Consider the following 24,701-nt stretch of genomic DNA (forward strand, 5'->3'; position numbering starts at 1 on the left):
TGGTCGACTTACCTTATTCAACGCCACGTTTAATCCGTTGCTTCCACCAGATACTGTCGATATCATTCGGCACAAACTATCGATAAGCTTCGCTGGGCGGAAAAACATGATGTGAAATCATCTGGATGAAACTATCTCGTATTGAGACCTATTGTTACGTTTCCGCCGCGTGATTTGATTGGCTAAAATCCGGAGCGCGGGAAGTTTGCGCACGCAAGGTAGCAGTCCTCGATGACCTATGCAAAACAACCGACGGGAAATACTAATTTGAGTATGTCATTTCCCAAACTCAAAACATCTACGCTCTACTGTACAACTTATTCTTAACTAATGATCATTTCAATATCCAAAGCTTCTACGAGCTATATTTTTTTAATTCTAGCATTTGTACTTCTGGTGGAATTTGTTTCTGTAAGTGAGCTACTACATTAGATATATCCAGGGGACCCCAAATAACCAAAAAAGTCGTGTTGCCACTTTTGCAACCTGCTAAAACGCTTTTTAGAGAATGTTTTAGAGATGCCCCTGAAGACCCTGCATGAAAACGAAGCTACTACATGAAGCATCTTTTAACCTCGTTTATAGCAAGAAAATAGCGCCAAAATAGAACCAAAGATATAAATCAATGTTCTCGTCGTTAAACCAAGTGATGGGCTCCTGCTTAAACACATATTTAATTTGATAACTGTGAGTCACAAGATTTGTCACGTGACCAAGTGAGCATGTAAGTGAGGCTGGGCTACTAAAAATACTTTGCTATTCTTCATAGACAGCATGGATATTTGTTTTAGCTGAAACTGGAAGATTTGGGGGAAATCACATGGTTTTCGGAGAAAACGGAGGGGAAATTCGTTGTTGCCAATGGAGTATAAAGGGGAGCCTGTAGATAATTGACTACCAATGAGGAAGGGATAACTCATCTCGGAGCCTCTTGAGGGATCAGGTAAATTATCGTGACGCAGCAGAAATCAGACAAACCCCCTCCCCTTCCCCCTACCCCCGTCCCTAGGAGAAAGTCAATCTCTAGGACCTTATGAAAAAATAGAAGCTTTCCACTTGGATAGGAACCTTGGGTCTATGAATTGTAACTTCTTCGGTTACACTCATTAAATCTGCAAACCAGTGTAGCTTCAAACTATGTCGGATAGGAACCTGTTCGCAAGAGCGATAATCGTATGCAAGAGTTGGTCAGAGAGTTGAAATCCAAGAAGCTGTTGGTACTTACTAGTTTTTCTTGTTGCCAAGATCAATGTTTGCAGCTGATATGGAACATTACTTCGCTGCTCATGTAAGAGCGCCCTATTCGGTATTTTTGAAATGTGTGAAGACTACACAAGTACAGATGAGAGTCACTGTGGTGGATGCAATATCCGAGGTTCAATGCTTGGACAAACCCAAATGGATCAAAAACTGTTCGCATGTAGTAGCTAAATCAGTTTGTTAGTCGGATTTTTGAGACGTTCAGCGAAGATAAAGAAATCCGGTTGGTTTTTGACAGATATGATCTGCCATCTTCTCTAAAAGAAGTTACACGGAAAAAGAGGCGAAAAGGCAAGAATCTGTGGTATAATTGAATCACTGCTTCAACAGATATCGCAGAGATTCCGATGGATGAAAAGACTTTTTTCACACACTAAGACAAAGATAGTGCTGGCAGACTATCTAGCACAGAAGACCATCGCGGCTGGCCGGCAAAACAGGGGACGAGTACTTGTAGTAGGAGGTCAGAATGCATGGGAACAAGAGAAGATTTTCTCAGCTCCAAAGCAAACAAGAAGGAGCAGACACGGAGATTATTTTACATGCCATGGGTACTACAGCCAGAGTTACGACATGATCTTGACACAGAGGTTTTTATCTTTGCCCTCAGACATTATTTATTAAGTCTTTGTAAGAACACCCCTTTTGTTACTGGAAGGAACCACTGAGAAATTATTCTTCGGTCAATTTTTCGCACCATAGGCCTCGAAAAGGCAACCACTCTCCCAGTTTTGAAAGGAGCAGACGACACTGACTGTTGTCGGGTAAAGGGGAAACCACATGCTGGAAAGCTTTCGTGGAAGCTGAAATCATTATCGGTCTTTCTGAACTTGGAGGTACAGGTTTGATTCCCAGGGCTGAGATTACGGCTTCAATCAAGAGATCTGTGTGTCAGCTTTATCTCCCTAAGACAGAAATATGTTCTGTGACAGAACTGAGATGATTGCTTTTTAGGAAGAAAAAAGCTCAGTCGGAGAGGCTGCCACCGAACCAAGCTGCTCTTTAAAAAGCAATCTAAGGAGTCCATTATCAACTTTTACTGTGGAATAATGATGTGGTAGCAAATCCCATCCTGCCATCACCAGAGAGTTCTGGCTGGAAATGGATAGTGATCATTGAATTGTAATGATAAAGAAACTGCCTCCAGCACCTCGGGCTATTATTCATCTTGTAAAGTGCAAGTGTGCTAGGGAGTGGTGTTCCACAAACCCCGCCAGAGTAGAAAGAGTGGGCTGAACTGCACAGATAAATGTGGGTGTTTAGATAGTGGTGAAACGTGTAAAACTATGCATAATGATGAAGACGACGGTTTTAGTGATGATAATGAGAGTGACGAGGAAGAAGATGGTTGAAGATAAATATGAATCTGATGTTTTGAATGATTAGGTTTTGCGAAAGGGACACTGCCAGTTCCAAGTTGCTGGAAGATTTACTTATGATCAAATCTCGAATGCTTGTGGCTCTCTGGAGTACAACAACAGGTGTACTTCTGAGAAATGAAGAAAGGGGATAAGTTTCTAAAGAAACTGTGGTGCTGCGTCGGTGGGAGAGTATAACAGGGTAATAGAATACCATCAACTGAGTTGATAACATAAATTGGCCATCGTAAAGAGTTTCAAGCCGACATTTCGAGGGTTAGCCCTTTGTCAGAGCAAATGCAGGAACTGTGGGTTGTGTGAGTGTTGTATGGGGGCTCGCTTAAACGACAGAAACAGGATAGCCACGTATATCGAAAAACTGGCACATTGCCCCTGATTTTTTCGGAAAGATCAGAGTCGTTACTGCATACTTCTGAGTAATATTGTCGCTAATAATTTTTCAGAAATGATAGTGTGTTTTCTTTTGGTATAATTGAACTCTCAAGCAAGGCCATTTATCATAGCCTCGCTCTCATGTTTTTGAAATTCACGTGACCAGCACATTAAATAGGAAAGGAACAGTTTGAGCTGAAAGAAATTTCTATGCTGTTTATGAAGTATAGCAAAGCATATTAGCCATTGTTGGAAATTCAAAAATTCTTTAGTAGACCAGCCTCACTTCCATGTTTATTAAGTCACGTGACTAATCTTGTGACGCCCGCGCCCAGTTACTGAACGTGCGTTTAAGACATCAGCGAGAACATAGATTTATGTATTTGGTTCTATTTTGGTCCTATTTTCCTAATAAACAAAGTTAAAAGATGTTTTATATAGTAGCTTCGTTTTCATGCACAGTCTACAGGGGCATTTCTAAAACATCCTCATAAAAGCGTTTGAGCAGGTTGCAAAAGTGGCAACACCACTGTTTTGATTATTTAGGGTCCCTTGAACATATCTAGTGCAGTGGCTTGCTTTCAGCAAGAAATTCCCAAGGGACTGTAATTGTGTACATTTGCTCCTAGACTAATTCGTAATAACCGAAGAAGTCTTAAAATAATCCTGGAACATCCTGATGGTCCATTATAGAGAGTACACCTCTCAAAGGCCTTCGATTTTCCGTTTCTGTTTTATGGCGCCACACACGTACGTCAGCCAAGTTAACGATAAATAAACTAAGTCGAAATCTCCTGTCTCTATTTTCAAGTGAAAAGCCGCCTCCCAATTACTGATTCACAGCCCTAGTAAGTGGCAAATTACGACGTTAGTTTAAAGATACGGACGAGAAGAGAAGTTCCACAATTCTACAAGTAACTATGTATTATTTCACTTAGTATATAGACACCATAGGCCTTTACTGGTAAGAAAAGTCGACTTTGGTAAGGAAAAACCATAGTTGTGAAGGGTGAACCTTTTGCTATTTATTCATCGAGCTGACAGAGTGGCACAAAAGGCAAGTGACTTGTCATCAGTTAAATAGCGATGGAAAAAAGGACTAACGAATAAGAGTGAACATACCATAAGTTTTCAACCATCCTCAATGAGTAAATCTATGTAATACCCCATCTAAGAGCACTCCCATTGACACCATGCATATGTACAGAATTAAGTAAAGTCGCATTCGACGGCTTAATGAGCACCAGAAGTCATTAAAGTAAAAAAGAAAAAGAGAACTGCTCTAATTGTAGAAATAAATTTCGAAAAAATTGCTTGCGGTAGGGCTGTTTTATAATGTGACTGCTGGGATTTGCTCTAAACAAAGCCATAAAAAATGTTATGTCAAAGAGTAGAAACAATGCGATTGTGTGTTGGCCATATGATTTTTTGTGGCTAATGCCTCCTATAGGAGGCAAAGCCACACGTTATCAAAATGAGTGATGGCAAGTAACAGCAGAATGTCAATTTCACCCAATTTTGACACGATGTCACTTGTTTCTTTCAGGGTATCTTGGTAGATCAACATTCGCACAAGAGATTATTGGGTGCAACATACATGTACACTAAAGATAAAAAATTTTCTTTGAAACACATTATTTTGTGCCTAAAAAAAACCCAAGATGCCATATTCTCAGTTATTGCCCATTAAAACCACAGAAGAAGACAAACATCCTACAATCATTTCAGAATGGTGCATGACTAAAAGAAAATTTTTCCTTGCAGAAATATCTTAATAAGTGTGAAGGGCACATCCTCAAGGAAATATTTTACTTCAAAGAGAGAACATTTTATGATTTAAATCAGCAAATTATGATATAATTTTTCTAATTCTTGCCGTGACACAAAGGCATCTCTGGTGAGTAATTTTAAAAAATAGTTTTCCTTGTAGAAATAACCAAATAGACGTGATCTGCACATTGTGAAAACTTTAAGGAAAAAACATGTTTGAAGAGAGAGTATTTTACCATTTTAATCTGTGACTAATGCCCAAGAGAGCTGCTAAATTTGTGAAACTAGCAAGGTCTGAAATACGGTACATTGAGTTTAACAGGATGACCCTATATGAAGGAAGAAGCTGAGAGCCAATCAAATGGCATGTCCTACAATTTCAATAAGGAAGTCAAATCAGGAGTATTGCGTCTCTGTAGTGGCCGACAAAAGCAAAGAAAGTTTTGATGACAACTGAGTTTCACAAGTGAAGACCCACAATAAGGCACGGATTTTACATGACATTCTGCCGTCACTATATGTGTTAAAAGCATCGAAACTCTCAGGTTTTTCTAAGAGCGTACCGTAATGATTCGATTTAGCGTCCTCGTTCCAATGTGTCTCCCTCGCAATTGCTTTGTTAATAAGCAGCACTATTCTAATAAGCGCCCTTATAGTCTCAGTAATAGCACTGTTAGACTACACGTACATTTAGATTAATGGTGGTTCATCTGAATTCAATTGCTTGTTTAAAGCCTCCTTACAGAAACAGTGATCTTCGTCTCAGTCTCTCAACTATCATGTTCATGTAAGAGTAAAGTTCCTTCAAACGAATGATCACCTCTTAACATTTTGCAACGATTGCTTGGTTGGTTGTTCTAACCAGTGGGGATCTAGGGATAACAAGTCCGTTTCCCTGTCTTCTTGATCCTTTTAAATGGAATCCAAGCTTTCTTCGCACATTCTGCTGCTCCTTGGAAAAAAAATAAGCTCCCCGTTTCGAATAAGCGCCCTCCTTCGGGGAACCAAAAGAAAATAAGCTCCTCGGGCGCCAGATCGAATCATTACGGTAATTTCTCGAGAATCGTAGAAGAGGGAAATTATCAAAAAGAGCTATCAAAATTTAATTGAATATGATAATCATTTCTAATACTGCATTTGGAGGAAGTTTGAAGACACTTGCTGACAAATGGTCAAATTTACCAAGAAACTAAATTTACTAAATTTCATGAAGGGGGTTCGAGTGGGGTGATGAGAGCTCCAGCGAAGATTGGGAATGGATGGCTACCACGAGTAACAGAATGAAAGGTTCCCAGGGGCCTTTGACAGAATAAATTGATGAACACTCCAAAGTTGGGTGCTACTTAGTTCTCCTGGGGATGAAGAAAGCGAAAATTGTGGTCAGTTCTAAGGTTGAAGGGTGAACAAAGGTATACGAGAAATTTCTTAGTTTAGTTTTTTTTAGCGGTGATTTAGCACTTTACAGGGAAGCTTTTATTTGTTCCAAAAAGCTCCTTGTAGTTTAGAAAGTCCATTTCCTTCGTCTTATCACAAGTCTTTCGATAAAATTGAAAAGCAGCAGGGCCTTGTACAAAAGTTTTAAAACTCTTCTTTCTTGCTTTTCTTCTACCAAGTCCTCCACAAAATACCGTTTAAGTTACGGTCAGTTTCACAATGGTTTTCCAATCAGAACGAGCCCACAATGCTGAGAGGTATAAGCTTCCTTCCAGGTGTTCTCAAGAAAACAATGCATTATAACCTTCCCAGCAACTTTCGCATACCTTTATTCGCAAAGGATACAGCTTATTATTTTGACCAAAAAAAAATATTTTCAAAAGCACTCTGTACAGGTATGGAATACAATTGTACAAAAAAAAAACACTCCACAGAGGTACAAGATTCTATTCACATATCATACAGAGAAACTGCAGCTTAAATTCTGACTAAGAGGCTAGGATGGAGGGAACATCAACGACACGGTTACGTATAATGGCATACGTACATCATCAACTGTTACAACCTGTGTAGGCACAATGCATTGATAATTAGCCAATGTAGAACAAAAATTTGCACTTCTATTTATCGTCAAGTAACTGCGAAATGATTTTACATTTTTTTCTTTCAATAGAACTATCATTGTGATGTTCTGTCTCTATTCAATTAACTTCGCGTTTTTGGGTGAGATTTTGTAAGAATTACGTAACGCCAGTAGCGTTTTATTTCTCGCCAGTGTAAGCGTTGTTTTCGTCAGGTAATTCTCATTGCTAGTTGATTTCAACTAATTCAGTCGTTTCGTCAGTTTTTGCTGGCACCGAGTTACTTTTGTTTAAAAGTTTGGCTAAACTGCAGAATACCCTGCCACTCATTTACATGTCATTGAATAAGAATATCAGGAGCCCAGGCTCCTGCGTCATTGTGTTATGCCTCGATCTTCAAAGCCTCCCGACACATGTTAATGAGGTGGACCAAAGTGGCAGTGTATTCTGTGGTTACTCCAAGAGTTTTACTGGCGGACTTGGTAACGCCACAAATGGTAAGTTCGTTTCTATTTCATGTAGCTTTGTCTTTTTTCTTGTTGTTGTTATGCTTCTACATAGATTAGTGTGTTAAGTATTTATTTTCAGTCGAATCACATCTACACTTTTACACATCCACACATCTTTACATCTAAATATTCGTCTAACTGGAAAATAGATTAAAGGTGCATTCATGTTGTGGCGTAAAACGTGAAGTATTTAGCTACAGCCACGGTTTTTTGAAAGCGCTTACTTTATAGTAGATTGTTTTAACGGTTTCGGGTCAGTGCTGGATAAAAGGGGAAGGGCACTGTAATAGTGTGTCTACGTTTTGTTTTCTCTTCGATTTCCTCCACAACAGAGAAAAAAATTAAAATTTACAGCAAAAGTTGCGAGGTTTTAAATCAAGAGCAACGTCTTGAAACGACCGCTGAATGACGTTATAACGAAAAGCCTCTTCTACGTATTGCGCAATGCAGAGAGTATCTTGCAGCTCGTCTCGTAACGATTTGTGGGATCACGTAAGCGTTATCAACTGCACTGGCTGCGCAAAACTCATTATGGCTTACCTCTGATTGCTTTGCTTTTCCTGAAAAGCCATAACTCTGACAAAGAATTCCTGAAAAAAAATTCCAACCAAAAATAAACAAACCAATTGAAAAATACAGTCAATCTATGAGTCTTATGTGAGCAGATAGACTTACTTTTGAATATCTTGGCATTACTCTACATACGAACCCTGATTAAGACAGACAACAAACGCGAAATTCATGAGCGCTACGATTTTCACTTTTTGATTTGTATGCAAGCAGACTTTCTTAAAACAAATACTTTTATGACGAATTGAGATCGGTTACTTTGGCATGTCAAGCTAGATGCAAACACTTAAAAAAATGACCGTCTTCCGTGCATAAAGGCAGAAGCGCTTTCTACGATCTTTTCAGCAAGCACTCAGCAGCAGTTACCGATACTTACCTGCTTATTCAAAACGTTTCCTCTAAACAGATTGTAAGCTGTACGTACTGTATATCTTTTATCTGGAATAATACTGCGATATATTTCAAATTGCTTTATTTCTCGAGGTTCTTCACATAAAAAACTACGTAAGCTGCCGTGAAGAGGAAAACCGAGAATTTGATCTATCTTTCAACTACAACACTTCATGTTTCACCGACTTACCCGTTGAAAATACTTTGTTTACTCCGCAGTCTAGCCACTGAACACGAATGCAATACCGTACCTATGTGCGGGAAAAAGGCAAATGAATGAATAAAAATTGATATGCAGAATTAGTTACACCAAAGAAACAATATTTGTTGCCGAAGAGGCAGACGGCAATCGTGTCTGTCATTCTTACCTCTCTATCATGACGCATAGAGAACGTATGGCGCTCACAGGCTCTGAACGATAGCACTGGGTCATTTGGCTTTAATCTCTACAACATAAACAGTAATAATTGCAGTAAACGCTGTGAAAGGCTCCTGGTAGCCTGCAGAGCAGGCGTAATTTTGGCGCGCGAGTGCCCAGTGTTTTCTCAGCGAAAATTGATTTTAATGACTGAGGAAGGCTAGGAGAGAAAGAAATTTGTACCAAGGGGGTGAGCAACAGCAAAACAAATTAGGAAAGGGATGGGAGTGAGGGTGGGGGAGTGAATGTTACCCCTGCCCGCAATTTTCTTTTCGCCTTTCCCTACCCCCTTCCTCCACCGTCGACTCTACCTCCAAATCAAACATGGCCAGTTGAATAAACGTTTGCGCTTCTTAACGTCAACTCGCCCTAATAAGACGCCTGTAGTGCAGGCTGTGCCCTTGAGGCTTTCTAGGGCTTTAAGGTGGCTTTTTAACGAGGAGGATCTCGTGACAACGAGAGCCAGAGAGAAAGGCGCAAAATTAGACGTGCAAAGCATAGAAGAAAAAAAAAACCATAAAAATAGCGAAAAACAAATACACAAACCTGGAGAAAGAAGGAATACTTGGAATCCATTTCATCTTTGACTGCTTTAATTTCAAAATGAAATCCATGAAGTGACATAATTTCCGAGTGGTACTTCAAATGCTGAAGGCAACAAAAATAAAGGGTTAAAGTTCAACAACTTTAAACGTTATATAGCAAGCCTATATGTCCTCTTATGAGGGTAAAGCCAACGACTACTACGCACTGTAAACAAACATTTCTCAAGAATAATTTGCTTGTAACCAAAGTCTGACATTAGTCTCATCCGGGAATTATCAAAAGTAGCGGCAACAACCTTGACAGAACTTATGCAATCGTAGTAAAATGAATAATTCAATCACAAAGAAGTGACGCAGACTGCCATTAACTTCGTTGTGCCCTTCCGAAGCCCTATGACTTGACTAAATGAAAACAGCACTTTCACACTCACCTCCTCTAATATGAAACCTTTACGTAGCGCTCCATGTTCAAATCTCGTCATCAAAGACATATCACCCCCTCCTTGCAACTAAGTAATAGATAGCAATGTCAATACCAAGAAATGGGACGTCCTGGCTGATAAGCGAGATTTTCCCACAAAGACTTCTAAATAACAACACTGATTAGACATAACTCAAAACTTCTAAGAAATCGATAAGAATGGTTTACCGCGTGATAATGTTGGCTGTAGATACGAAGTAACCAGTTCTGAGGAACAAGGTTCATCTTTTGCAGCTCATCAAGCTGTGGACCTGAAATAAAACACATATTCATCGATCACATCAACCTCTAAGGAAGTGTTATTAAAAAACGCTGTTGATGGAAGCTGCCGGCGAAAATATAGATAAGACATAACGACGAACCGAACTGGAAAACCCAAAGGGCCGATACTGACCAATCACTAATAACGAATTCTTCCAGCCAATTACAGAATGGCTAATCTGACCAATAAAATCCAACGAACCACGTTAAGAACATTTAGCTAACAAACGACTTTCTTCTTGACCGTAACGAAGGCTTGACTGTAAAATGACTCGCACGTTAGCCCAAGCATGCACAAAACTTATTGCACATAGATAACATTACACTAGTTCAACTTACTTTCTGTGATACCAGCCAGTCTAACAGCCCTGAATAAATTCATATAACCATGTCCCTGTACAGAAGTATCATTAAAACTCTGTTAGCGTGTTACCCATCGTATGTTTTGACATAATTTGATATTTCTCACGCCGCTGAAAAAAAGTACGCGAGGTATTTTTGTCTCCAGGATCAATGACTAAAATTCGCAGTGAGTTTTCGACATTATTAAAATCATACTACAATTTTCGCACATGATTGGTTATCACCATCCCTATTGGAGCACTGGATAGGACGTGTACGTGTCATGCTTAGACAGTGTAAACGTCACTGTGCAATGTACAAGTCATCCCTGTGTAATTGGACAGTGTACGCGTCATTTGCAACTGTGATTGCCAACTAAAGAATCAAATATAAAAAAAAGCTCAAAAAGTTCCAACATGAAAGGGGTCATGAAAATGATAATTCTTTATCACAAAATTATGGTATACTCGCCTAGGGTAGTTAAGTCATATGTATTTGAAAATGATACATCAACGTTAAAACAAATAAAAATAACGAAAAACATTCAAGAAAAGCCAAAAAAGAAAACCTGAGTTTGCAGTCTCAGTTTGAGTTACACGAACCTCTTCCCTCTCAAGAAATGAAGTGATTTTCGGTAAACTGTAAGAGGAAGTTTTTTTCATCAGTACGACTGACAAACAAATCAATACCGAAATGCGCGATACTTAAATACATAAGATAAACATGATTTTAAATTCGAAATGTAGACAATTATTATTATTTTTTACCTCATAAACCACGTAACAACAGTTCCCCATGATGGCATCAACTGTAGGTCGATAAAGGCAAAAGTTATCGGTAAACAGATATTGCTTTTATCAAGAAGTCGGAGAAGAAAAAGACCTCGGTTCAGCAAAAGTGTTTCACTAGACTGAGAGGAAAAGGTCTGACGTGCTTGCGCTGTAAAGGTTCCATTATGGTACAACATGTACATAAAGCGATTGATTATCGCAAAACAAATAACGTTTAAAAAAGGGCTTGAAGCCTCTGAACATGTCACCACAATTCTCTGATTACACTACCGGCAAACACAGTAACAGTGAAATAGATATATCAAGGTTTACTGAGTATTGAAGAAGGTTCACTGCATTCTTAGAATTGGATGTTACCACGCTGTAATGATTTTCATAGCATTATTACTTGGTCTTGTTACAGACTGGTTAACAAGTGGTAGGGTAATGCTATTGATTCATCAAAGTTATAGTACTGCACATTGTTGGAATTCACCGTATGCTGGATAGGCTTCCCTAAAATCCAGTTATGTAAAATGCAAAAGTTGCATTTCGCATCACTGGATTAGGGAATCTATTCCAGGGAATATAATCCAGTTAGTATCTTAACTTTGTTTATTTCAAGTAATGTAGTGTAAGTGTTTCATTGTATGAAAGGTATTGTTACTAGATTGACTTTTGTAGTCTCAACTTTTATTATAAAATGTTGAGAAAAAAAAAAAGGAAAAAGAATGCAAAAGTTTCCACAAGATCACAAATCCACCAAATTAAGACCGCCAAGGCCAGAAATACACAGGTTTAAGAAAATCTGTGTGGGTCAGTTTGCTCTTGCACACAAAAAAAAACAATACTAATAATCAGACAATAAGTTCACCTGCAAGTTAGGGTGTTGCTGAAGAAAGATCCAGTAAGCCAGCATTTTGTATAATGAGTACTCACTCCATGTGAAAAGCCTGTAGTAAGAAAGGAAACAGTGTACAGAAATGCCACAGCCAAGCTTGAACGTCGTCTGGTTTTGTGTCAAGTAAGCGCAAACAAAGAAGCAACTCAACCAAGTAGCTTTAAAGTAACAAAAACTTTTGGTTTTATAAACAAAATTCTTAGCGCCGCACTAACCTACTTTTAGACGACCCGTGGTTGGTCAGTTAGCTACTTCACAGAAAGAACTTCAAGTGGCTCTGAACTTTAGATAAAAACTAGGTAAGGAATTTGCTTTAACGTGTGATGTACTAACTCTGAACTTTCAAGTCAGTTCGCCGAATTTAAAGGCACGAAATGGAAGATGACTGCCACGGTCTCCCCGAATTATTCGGTCAGTGGACCGCGGACCGCGCACTTCCGACCACGAGCTACCGACTACTTTTTCATGGAACAGGTATGAACACGGACAAGTCAAAGCAACTTGGCAAGATCAGGATCTCGCAAAATATCTCTTCAAATGTTTTACAGCGAAAAAGTAATGTTATTGCACCAGAAACCGTCGCTGATTCACGCTACACGTTAATAACTGTATGTGAATGGTCCAAATTTCATATCCTGGACCGTGCTTTACACCCAGTGGGTAAAGCGTAGTCTTCAGTCCACAAGTTATATCTTACAGTTTCATTAACTTTCTCTCGACAGATTCAATGTACGCAAAAGTTTTAGAAAGAGTGGGATGCAGATAAGATTACAGACTGAATTAGCCACTTTTAAATGAAAAGTGGAAGATATAGGAAAAAAACATACATCTTAAAGTTATTACATCCTTGACAACTTACTTAGCAGATTTCAAGCACTTCTCCAGAAGGTCCTGTGGCAAGTGACTCAAGAATATTTGAACAGAGAGCTACAAGAAAAGGAAGGAGGGCGTTTCGTTGTACTCACGAAAAATTAAACTTTCTTTTTCTTGTTGACAATTACAACAAAATGAGTTGTAAAAAAAAGTTTTGCAATTGCATCACATATCCTTTAAATCGACAAATAAACAATCCATAAGTAAAACCATAATGCTACCTTTCATGTAACTCATTTATTTAATTCACCTTGGTTTTTAGTTTTACACGCTAGGAACTGCTCATGTACAAAGTTCAAAGCTAGGATTTCATTAGCTTGACCGTGTATATCTACAAATTCCAGCCCTCTAACAATTTAACCAATTCTTCTGAGACATCCAAACATGTAAGCCTACTTGGGGACCGTGCAATAATGACAGTCAGCCAAACGAGGGAAAGAAGTCCTTTGTCTGAAAAGTTTTTTTCTTTTTTTTGTGGCCATCCAAATTAAAGCATTTAAATTTTGTAGAATTACACATCAGAAGTCTCTTAGAAATATGGACCTCAACACAAGAAACACAGGTTTTCAACGTACACTGTACATGTACATTTGCACTGTGGTACAAATAAAGCAAAGAGAAAGTACATCCCCACCTGTGGTATTAAATTGAGCTCTAGCCACCTCTCACAAGCATCCATGACAGAACTTTGTTTGTACTAGAGGAAATAATAATATTTATCCAATAACAAAAGGTTTGAAGTCAACATGTGTAACAGACCATTTCATCCATTAGTCCAGACAAGCATAAAAAGGTGCAAATAAATGATCTAAATATTAAGAGTATTGCAAAATATTAATTCATGGGTACAACTCATTGTTTCTTTTCTCTTCTTATTCTTTTAGGCACTCTTGCACAGATTTGGTGAAGGCTGTAAGTAAGTAGCAGAAAACCCCACACATTCAAAATTACACAAACTACCTCAAGCCTTCAAACACAGGCAAAGATTATCTACTAAAGAAAGCCTGCTGAACTGGCTGAACAAGTCAGTTACATGCATGGCAGGCTACTACAAGAGGATAAGTTTTGATTGTCAGCACTCTGGACATTACTCGTGGTGCTCCAAGAGGTATATCATATATGAAAATTAGACAGATGTCCAAATGGTTACTCACTGACATCATGTGATCATGCAAGGTTTCTTAGGACAGAACATTTGACAGCCATTCCATTTCAGTTTGTGGATATGGAGACTTAAAAAGCCATTCTTCCTTTTATCACACTGAAATATTTTAGTCGGGACCTCACAAACTCTCTGTTATAATATTATGTGGCCTTTGGGTTGCTGCATGCAGATTGAACCTGGGTTAAGTGCCTTTCCTCTACACAAAGTAGACACCCTTTACCCTATATTCACAGAATAGAGATCCTTTACTCTGTATTCACGGAAGAGAGACTCTTTACTATTTATATTCACAGAATAGAGACCCTTTAATCTATTTTTACAGAGGAGAGACCCTTTACTATTTATATTTACTGAAGAGAGACCATTTACGCTATATTTACAGAATAGAGACCCTTTACTCTGTTTTCACAGAATAGAGACCCTTTACTCTATATTCTCCCATAAGGCCTCAATCAGTAAGATATGTGTACTCAATATTTTAACAAAAAAACCTTAAAAGCTGCAGCATGAAATGCACAGACAGACCAAGCAGCAATGGATCTTAACATAACATCAGCACACCTGAAATACATAAATATCTAATTCAAGACAGCATAACTGGCAACTCCTATGTGGGGTGTTGAAATTTTCTTAAGTTTTGGTGGGTGTGTTTCAAATTGCAATTTTCTCTTTCCCTCCCCAATGGTACATGTATGTTTTATGTATTCACATGTGACACATGAGATCTGAGAGAACTTAACCTTGACATGGAATTTGATGCAGGCACTTTCATAGACACTTTGTTTAGCTTTTGTTATCTCAAATTTGAGATCTTTGATTAAATGGATTTAATTAGCTGTTGCAAATCAGTTAGTCAAAATTAAAATCAGCTGATCAAAATCCTCATAAGGGAAGAATAAAACAGTATCCTCACTAAGTAAAGTAAAGATATGACATTTTAGAGACAGGAAAAATCCACAAATTTCTCAAATATGTAGACAAAAAATCACAATTATCATACAGAACAAGCTCTTTCATGTTAAGGTTTTATAATAACTTCTTCATAACATTTGTCATTTCAAACACAAAACTACAATGAGCTATACAAAGTTTAGTTTTACCACAAAAAGAAGAACAGGGATGATTCTTACAATTTTTCCAAAGCAGTGAATCCTAAGAAAGTTGCAGCAGCCAAGACACCAACAACATCTGCCTCACTTACATTCATTTCACTGTCATTCTCATATAATGCAGAGAGAGCAAGAGCAAATGCTGCAGATTTAGAGACAATACAATATTTTAACAACATGTATTTCAAGCATCAGGTAGTTGACAGAGTCAAGTAAAGTGCTGTTGAAATTTAAAGTGGCTACAAAGGACCACAAGAAAATTAGCACAACATTTGACCCTTGATTAGGCAAAATCCTAGAAACCACCTTGTGAGAGCTGACATGTCATTGTTCAGAAGCCCCCCAAAAAAGTTGTTATCCCTTATATTACATAACTTCAAGGAGCTGCAACATCTTTTAAAAGCAATGACAGAATATAGATCCTTTAAGAAATTCAAACTGACCTGGCCAACATACTTATTAAGAAAAAAAGCCTAACAAATTAGGCAGTGGATATAATGGTCCAACTGGTTAAAACAGCCTTACCAGCTAAAATGAACCAACCAGTTTTTAGCTAGTCCAACTACAAAAATAGCCCAACTGATTAAAAAGGGTCAAAGAGTCTTACATGAAAAAATGGTCCAACTGGTAATAAATGCTCTAACTAGAAAAAATGGTCCAACTGGTAGAAATGGTCTAACTAGTGAGAACAGTCTAACTGGCTAAAATGCTCTAACCATTTAAACTGATTTTCCAAAGTAAAATGGTCCAACTAGAGAAATTGGTCCAACTGGTAGTAAATGGTCTAAATAGAGAAAACAGTCCAACTGATAGAAGTAGTCTAACTGGAGAAAATGGTTCAACCACCTAATATAGTAAAACAGTTTACAATGCTCCAATCAGTCAAAATTATCCAACCAATTAATAAGGTCCAACTGGTTCAGCTGGATCCAACCAGTCTAAATAGATACAATGGTCCAACAGGTTGAAATGGTCCAATTGGCAAAAATTCTCTACCTAAATAAAATGGTCCAAGTGGTCCTGAACTGAATGGTCCAATCAAAAATGATCCAACTTGTTAAAATGATCCAACCCGTTAAAATGGTCAAACATGTTAAAATGGTCCAACCAGTTGAAATGGTTTAGTTAAACATAAAATGGTCCAACTGGTAGTAAACAGTCTAACTAAAGAAAATGATCCAATTGGTAGAAATGGTTTAACTAAAAAAAAAAATGTTCTATTGCTTAAAATGGTCCAATCTGTTTTAATTATCATACTAGATAAAATGGTCCAACTGTTTACAATGGTGTCGCTTGATAAGATGCTTGATAAGACATACCAGCAGCATTTTCTTCTATACTGCATATATCACCTCAGTAACATCGAAAAAATGTCAGGTAGCCATTTTGATACAATCCTTGACCAATCAGAGCATGTACATCTCTATGATCATCAGAGCATTTATAACAAATAGAGAAGAATACATGGGTGCACATTGATATGGAATTTCTCTTGTGTTCAACTCAATCGCTTGTGAGAGAGCACAACAAACAAGTGAGACGTTAATTGAACACAAGAAGAGAAATTCCGTATCTACCGGCAACCATGTATTATTTTGTTTATTATATAAACACAATAGCCCCTTACTGACGAGAAAAGTTGATTTTATTAAGAAATTAAAATAAAGGGATTGACCATCCCCAAATAAAAATGTAAAAAAGCATACTGTACACTGAAGATGAGAAATCATTTTATCATTCCATGCATCACCTCATGCATAGGTACATGAACAGTGTATATGTCCTCACACCAGTAAAATGAAAACATGCCACAACACAACTTTGTCATTTTATCCAATTATAATTTTTACTAACTTTGTTTAGTGATGAGTGGATCCCTGACTCTCAGTTTGAATGTCAATTGGTTCTTGTACCACTCACTGCTGTAGCGGCTTCTTCCAACTGACATGTCTGATGTCACAGCAGAAGGATCCATGTTTGCTGAGCTTGCAGCTGTCTTTAAGGCATCTAGATTACTTTCAACTGTAAAATGGACATTATTAGCAAATTATAATTCACTGAGTGTACACTCAGTCTTAAATTTTGATAAGGGCTGGTTCAGCATAGTCACTGTACTTGCATGTATATGCAGCCTGCTCACACAGCTCACTTTCCAATTAACTTGTATGATTTATTATACCATTATGGATTAGAAATAAGAGCTCAAAAGGCTAGCAAGACAAAGCCAATCCCACAGTATATTCTTATTGGCTACTCAGGAAAGCAAGATACAGTATTTCTTCACCTATAAGCCAAGCAATTTTTTTCAGTATTTGACACAAAAGTTTGGGAGATTTTTTCATGAGAAACGGGGTTCAGCTTATAGCCGAGGCTTTGGGATTAAAAAACAATTGCAAATTCAATATTAATGTAAAATGAATGTAAATTCAAAGTACTGCAGTGCTCTGTTAAAATTGTCATGACAACAACCTATTTCTGACCACCAATCAGATTCTTTGCTTCATTGAAAGACGATTGCACTTAACTCGGCAAAACTCTTCTCATTTCACACTACAAATAAAATATTTGGTTTCTCTGCTCTGAAAACCACTGTACACTTGCTCGTTTGGTTCGAAATACTTGGCAGTGAAACGGCCCATTTTTTTGGATGTTTTGCAGACATCTTAAGCTCACCAGAAAGAATAGTCACTTGGTCTCTTCTCCAGTGTTGCACCATGGACTTGCTAAGTCCATAATCTCAAGTGATTTCTGAGTTGTTTTCTACAGCTTAAACTTCCGCAATAACTTTTTTTATTGAAAGCCATAGTACATGAGGAGTGGTGTGCTTTTGGCATGGTGAGAAAAATAACAGTGACGAAAGAGATACTCAATTGAAACATTTGTCAGGTTACAGTAACTGAGAGTATTATTGCATTTCTGCAGTCCTATAGTAGTATTTACATCTTCACCAATTTGCTTTTTTCCTTTAGCGTTTATCCTCATTCATTAACTTTTGTGTTCAGTGAGCCATTTCCCAATGTTTTCCATGGGGTTCGCTCACTCAAATGGCCAGTTACAATCAAGAATTTCACTCTCAGCGTATAGCCCATGGTTTTGCTTTTTCTTTTGGATAATACAGGTCTGTTGGAAGGTCTCTAACTTTTGGGGTCTCAGATTATAGGTGAAGAAATATGGTAGACCTCCGTGGGAATATCCTCCTTATAGTTTCAGCTTGTTTTGATGCCATTTTCATATTTCAGGGAACTTCAGTCAAACAAGGGAAAGGTTTCCAAAAAATTTGAGAGGTATGAAGTCACAAAAAGTAAAAGCAACTGAAAGTCTCAAAGACTTTAAAGAAACTAATTAAAAATCAAAATATTTTGCTGTAGTCTTTTAAAAGACTACAGCAATGACAGCAATTTCCCTAAACCATATTCAGGGACTCAAAATGAACCAGCCATAATCAAGCCATCCTCACCTTAATTACACTTTATTAATTGTGAGTTAAGAGGAACCTACTGCAAATATTGAGAATTTGTCAACAGTGGCATAATTTCATAATTCTATATATTAATTTTTTTCTAAAGGACCCTTCTGATGAACCTTTTTCAAAAATTATATCAAAAAGTTATATTGCGCTTTGTGTTCTTGAAAATGTTCAAAATAACCTAGTTGGCTGTTGACCCCACATAAAATATTTTTGACCAAACATGCAGCACGGTTACTTAGTCAGTCCTTCAATGAACCTTTCAGTTTTAATTGACATTGAATGCAACACACTAACTTATCATTTTCAATGAATAAAGACCTATTTCTCCAGGACTTAATGCTTCATCCTCCTCCTTCTCTTCCTCTATGTCTCTCATGCCAGTCATTTCTGCTTTTTTCAGTAGTGCACTCAGCAAGGAAGACTTTTGAAGATAAGGTTTATGGAGCTCCCAAGTAGTATCCAAAGCATAAACTATGACATCTACAAGGTAAACAATTGTGACTATCAGGATTATCAATGGCTACGTTGCTGCTCCCAAAGTTGTTTTCTTACTTGGGTGTAATTTTTACTTTGCCAGAAAAAGCAAGGAAAACCTCAATAGGACTGTGTCATTTTGAGGCTTCACAACAAAGCCTGTGAACAATTTTCAATACAAATTAAAAACAACATCAACAACAATAGATGAAAAAAGACTTAATATTACTGTTAATTTCAGAACCTGGTACTTTATGAAGCCCAGCAGTTTGAGACCTGCACAAAAACAATTCCATTGGAGTAGGGGATCTCATTGCTGGTGGAATGACATTTCTTTGGTAGTCAATTTGCTGGAGATGAAATGAAGAAAGTCCAGTGTGTCCATTTGTGTTTCTAATAATAACATTTAAATAATAAAAATCAATTTTACAATAATCTTATATTTGTATAAGGATATTATAATTAAAATGTCATTTAAATGAGAAAAAATACCAAAATAATTGTCCCTTAATACTACTCAAAGTTTAGGAACTGAATCTGCATGTAGCATGACTTAAATGTTGAGACCCTCCTGCAGTCTTACTCCTGACATGTGGTCTATCAATTTAGCCAAGTGTTAATGTGGAGCTTTGAAATTGTAGTTAAGTCTCAAAGCCCAAAATTTGACAAGACCCTTGCACATTGTCTTGGTAAGTTAACAATTGTTATTAATACTCAATGAAAGTTATTTAAACCTTAGTTTGAGGTATTTCAAAAGTTAAAAACAATAGATAAGAGACCATTACATTTATAAAATTTGGAAACTCCTCTAAGTTTTGCAGTTTCAGTTTTAAAAGTTGAAATTTTTTCTACTTTTCCACTCTTTGGCCTGACAACCAAATCAATATTGACAGGGCCTATAAATGCTTTGGTTACAGGTCTTTTATCTCTTTCTTAAAACTTTGTCTCAATTATTTACTGAAACCTACATTTAAAGACATATCCCTGGAGATATATCAGATGATCTTAAAGATCTTTGAGTACTGTCAAGGAGCTTCAAAAAGTCCTTAAAGACAAGGATCTTTAAAAGATCCCAAAGACCTTTAATATATGCAAAATCATTTGTTACGATAAGATCCTCCAAATATCCTAGACAGATCATAAAAAAAATCCTAGCAAAGTTCTCCTAGGGATCCTTCAAGATCCTACAGAACAAAACAAGGATCTTTGAAAAGATCTTAAAGGGGTTCTTTTCAAAGACCTTCTCAAGATATTTGCTTGTCAAAGAAATTATGTGGATCTAACAAGGATCTTTGTCAAGATTGTTACAAGAGATGTGTAAGGATCCTTCAAGATCCTCAAGGTCAAAATATTTGCAAGAATCCTCAAGAATTTTATCAGTAAGTAATATAGGGATCTGTGAAGGAACTTTCAAGCTGTACTGCTCAGTTGAATAACCACACATGTATACAGTTATAGCCAATTTTAAAAGAAAGGTTGAGATGGACTTTGCACACATGCAAAATACACCAACCTTGTCGATCCAGAATTTGAGGCTGGTTGTGAACGAATAAGGCAACGATCAAACTCCTTAGTACCATTTCCACCAAGTGCTGACTGTGACTTAAGAAATCTGGGAGAAATCAGGGAATGTATTGCACTCCTGTACAGTCTTTCTCCACCTAACTCTGCATGGTTGCATGTGGCCATTGGACAGTCAGCTTTTGTAGTTATTGAAAAACACAACAGTTAATTAAAATAAAATGATTTTGCCAAGAGAAAGTTAACTGAGCTACTCCTATTATGTCACATGATATCAAATCATGACAATAATATAAATATTTGGTCTACTGACTTCTGGAGTGTCTAAGTGTCCAAGAAAAAAACCCAATAAGATAAGAAATTCTGAAACATATTAAAAGGTTGGAAGTTACATGAACACTGTACATGCATCTGTCATCAGTTCCTCTAAAGTTTCAAACCATTGAGTTCACAAGCAAGTATCTTTGCTATCAACATCATCTACATGTACATCTCCATTCACTGAATCAGATTTAAAAGAAACTTTTTTTTAAAGTCACTGGCACAGAGTTCAGTTATTCATGCAGAGTGTCTATTATAATGCAAGAACAAAACATTGTAAAAAATTCTCTCCAACCTTATTTGCTCATTAATTCTTAACTGAAGCCAATGGAATTTTAATACATGATTCAGTTCCAAAATGTTACCAATCTGCCATAAATTTCTCTCCCAGCCTAGGTAGCTGAGCAGTTCTAAATTTAATTTCATAGTACTCTCTTAAAAGAGTCTTCATGAATAATTAATGTCCACTGATTGAAGAAAGAGAACAAGGTGAACATTTAACAATAATTCAACTCATTCAAAACAAGTTTGATATACTTTCAATTGAGTAATGATTAGTTGTTCACTCATACAGCTGTTATTGTTCATAAGTCTGTCAAATCCTCGATGTTGTGTCATCCAAATATTTATCAAAATTATTTGAATGCCCTACATGTACCTTGGAATGTCAAATTATTGTCTATCTAAATAAAATCCCATAAAAAAAAACATGTTCCATGCATTACCAAACTGCATGGTAAAAACACAGATAAGAATAAGCCAGCATAAATACATTTTTAAAATGTGTTGAGCATTTTAAGCATGGAATTTTCGAAATTTGGACATGCACCTACATATAAGAGGTTTAAAATATATTAAAGTTCACACAGCAACCAGGCTACTCTAGTTTACAGATTTTATGAATGTAACCGAAGAAGTTACAATTCATAGACCCAATGTTTCGATGTTGGATATATATATAGGAGGTTGTTTCTTTAAGGTGGTGTAAATTGCTATCAATCAATGAAAAGCATTAATCCACTTTAAGCTTACCAGTCATGACTGCCCTTATTGTATCATTATAAGAACTTGTAACAGACTTGAGAGCTTGTGATGAGCCCAAAAGATCACTGCCAAGCATATTTGGAAGTCTCCAGCGGTTGGTGCATCCAACTTGAATTCTGTTTCTACTGCGTGGTAATATAGGGGGCTAAGATAAGGAAGAAAGGAACTGGAACATTAAATACCTTCGCTACCACAACATACACAATTTTTACACCCTTGATACTTGACTAATTCAAACTGAACTGTATTTAATACTGTGTACTTATACTGTTATCTATACACCTTTAATTGTTAAGCTGAACCATACATCATTTTGATTGGTTCTTACTTAAGATCTCTTGGAAGACAGACACATATATGATGTCACCAATGACAATTTTTGCTCCTATATCAAATCAAACAAGAAGATTCTATGTTGCTCTGGGTGACATTTTTTAGTTGTTGCCTCATCATTCTATACTTTTTCTATGATCTCCTCCTGAACAGAAGCACAGCAACATGGAATCTATCTGTTAGACATGTAATATATAATGGTAATAAGACCAAGTGGAGTCAAATTCAGTCTGTAATCATACAAGTGATAGAAAAAAGCAGACAACCACAAAGCGGGAGTCCAATTTGTGAATCACATGTATGATTACCAACAGAATGAGATGACACAAAGTCCTGTTACCAATGAATAAAAACTATGACAAAATTCAAGAAAGAAACTAGGTCAAACTAGATGTATGTTATATGTTTTCATAAAAAAAGAAACCACAATTAACTTGGCAAAATGTAAGAAAACAGTGCACGCCCATGACACATTCTGTTCTCTTACATGGGGATGACTTGTCAACTGTCCCTGTAACGGTCCTATTACACTGTCCAATTACAAGTATGACACATACACTGTCCCATTAGTGCTCAAATCAGGCTGGTGATAACCAATCACATTCGAGAATTTTGTTACAGTTTTGATTAAAGATGTAACATTAATTGAAGTATAATTCCATGTACAAAAGAAGCTCATTTTCAATAATACAACCACCTATATGACTCTTACAAAGGGATTACAGCATATAAAGTTATACTGGCAAATACTTGTTTTCGTTTAAGATTCTTCATGTATCTTGTAATACAACAGAACTTTAAATTTTCAAATATTTCACACTCCACATTAGACTTTGGGGCTGTTTTAACGATCGAAGTGGTAATAATAACAATAAAAAAAAATACAGATATAAAAAGAAAATTCTTGAGCCTTAAATTTAAAAAAGATCAGATAAGATATTCAGCTTTCTTAATCGTGTGCCGAAAATCATGATCTATCCAATGAAAACAAAGCCAATGTTTGGCCATTAAGGGAATTAATCAATTAAACTGGCACAAATGTAAATTATAGGTTGTTGTGAGCACGCTCTAAGAGGCTAACCTTAGGAGGATCTCTTGCATCTGCAACCACACCAGCTAAGGCTGAAAACGGTGCCTCGATGAGAAATCTGGAAAGAAGAAAGACATAGAGATAAAATAAGTTCATAACGGCAAATCATAACTGCTTCGAGGCTGTGCGCCACCGGATACACTGCAGATATCACTTTGCCGCCGTTGATAAATTCCAAAGCACTAGTCAACAAATCATGGATCTTGACCTTGAATAAGAAGGCTTGATGGTTTTCGCAGGTGGTAAGGACGGTAAATATGGCCGTGGTAAAGGCGATGGCGTTCCAGAAAAGACATTATTTCCCACATGACAGTACCTTTCCACTTGAATGTCCGCCATCTTTGTGGCAGAATGTGTTTCTATGGCAATAATAATCAAAACGAGGCTTCATTAGACCTCGTGGGAACGAGGCCATCAAGAAGAGCGCCCTTGAAAGACGTCAAATTTTGTAGCTACTCTGCTTCCTTCTAGGAAGCAATGGGCACTATTTTATAATGATGTGTAAGGCGGTAAACCTTCCCTCAAGCCCCTTGCGGTTTACAAAATGACGGACTATCTTGAGACGCTCGTAACATCTCTATTGACTCGTCCTAGTTCATCTCCGACACTGGCCATGGCCATCGTTGAACGTATCTTATCGGGTTTCCTGGGTTTCATTTTTGGTTTTATCGGGTTTAGTTCGGTGTTTCTTCAGGGTTTCAACTGTACAACGGAACATATCTAACTCATCCTTTGAAGGAGAATTTAATTGAAAAGGAAAAAAGGAAAAGCAAAAAAAAAAGAAAAAAAAAAGAAAAAAAAAAGAGTCGAGCGTACGTAGTGACTGCGTTTTTATAGAAATACATTTGATGCGTGGCACATTAAATACATTTACCTTGCCTATTAATTTCCTGCCCTATCCCTGGCCCGTTAATTGACCAATGTACAAACTCTGCTCCGACCAAGTCCTCCTTTTGTAATAAATTTGGCATTGACAAGAGCTGTTCATAAAACCCTCTGCATTTTATACAACATTACCTTTTTACTGCCCTTACAGTCCCTGTACAGTAGGTGCATGCAGTCATAGACTGCCTTTTATTTTTGAAAAAGGATTAAGGCACTAAGAGAAGGAAAGAGAGACAAAAAATGTGAACAGTAATTTGTGCTCAAAGATAATTACACAACATTACTTAATCTTCGTTTCTTTCGTTAATACACGTAGTTCAGTTAGTCATTTTGGGAATCCAGTTGATTTCAGTCAATTACTCAGTTGCTAAGTCCCCGTTGGTTGGTTTTTCTTCTGGTTGGCTTAAGAGTTGTTGCCAAAGAGGTAAAAACTT

At 37.2% G+C, this 24,701-nt stretch overlaps 1 protein-coding gene across 1 annotated transcript; it reads right to left on the minus strand.

Annotated features, from left to right (window-relative positions):
- Window positions 1–6,517: 6,517 nt before the first annotated feature.
- LOC113669678 (BTB/POZ domain-containing protein 16) lies at window positions 6,518–24,184 on the minus strand. Its single transcript, XM_027185754.2, has 22 exons — window positions 23,591–24,184; window positions 23,374–23,440; window positions 21,948–22,104; window positions 20,587–20,773; window positions 19,318–19,466; window positions 18,918–19,079; window positions 16,985–17,152; window positions 15,152–15,272; window positions 14,513–14,582; window positions 13,491–13,553; window positions 12,843–12,910; window positions 11,957–12,035; window positions 11,080–11,120; window positions 10,915–10,951; window positions 10,310–10,364; window positions 9,878–9,960; window positions 9,660–9,737; window positions 9,230–9,331; window positions 8,634–8,711; window positions 8,456–8,516; window positions 7,846–7,895; window positions 6,518–6,780 (listed from the first exon to the last, which is right to left on the minus strand). Exons 1-22 carry the CDS (start codon window positions 23,719–23,721, stop codon window positions 6,712–6,714), a joined length of 2,076 nt encoding a protein of 691 aa, XP_027041555.2. The 5' UTR covers window positions 23,722–24,184; the 3' UTR covers window positions 6,518–6,711.
- Between the last annotated feature and the right edge of the window lie 517 nt (window positions 24,185–24,701).

The sequence above is a fragment of the Pocillopora damicornis genome, chromosome 2 (assembly GCF_964200805.1).
Source record: "Pocillopora damicornis chromosome 2, jaPocDami1.2, whole genome shotgun sequence".
NCBI classification, from domain to species: domain Eukaryota; kingdom Metazoa; phylum Cnidaria; class Anthozoa; order Scleractinia; family Pocilloporidae; genus Pocillopora; species Pocillopora damicornis.

What these genes read in the sequence shown, in the direction of transcription:
- LOC113669678 (XM_027185754.2), bottom strand. Translation starts at nt 23,721, where the DNA reads ATGGCGGACATTCAAGTGGAAAGGTACTGTCATGTGGGAAATAATGTC. An exon ending in AGCTCAATTTAATACCACAG is followed by an intron (nt 12,911 to 13,490) that starts GTGGGGATGTAC and finishes CTTTTCTTGTAG; the next exon opens with CTCTCTGTTCAAATATTCTT. An exon ending in AGCAACACCCTAACTTGCAG is followed by an intron (nt 11,121 to 11,956) that starts GTGAACTTATTG and finishes ATCGACCTACAG; the next exon opens with TTGATGCCATCATGGGGAAC.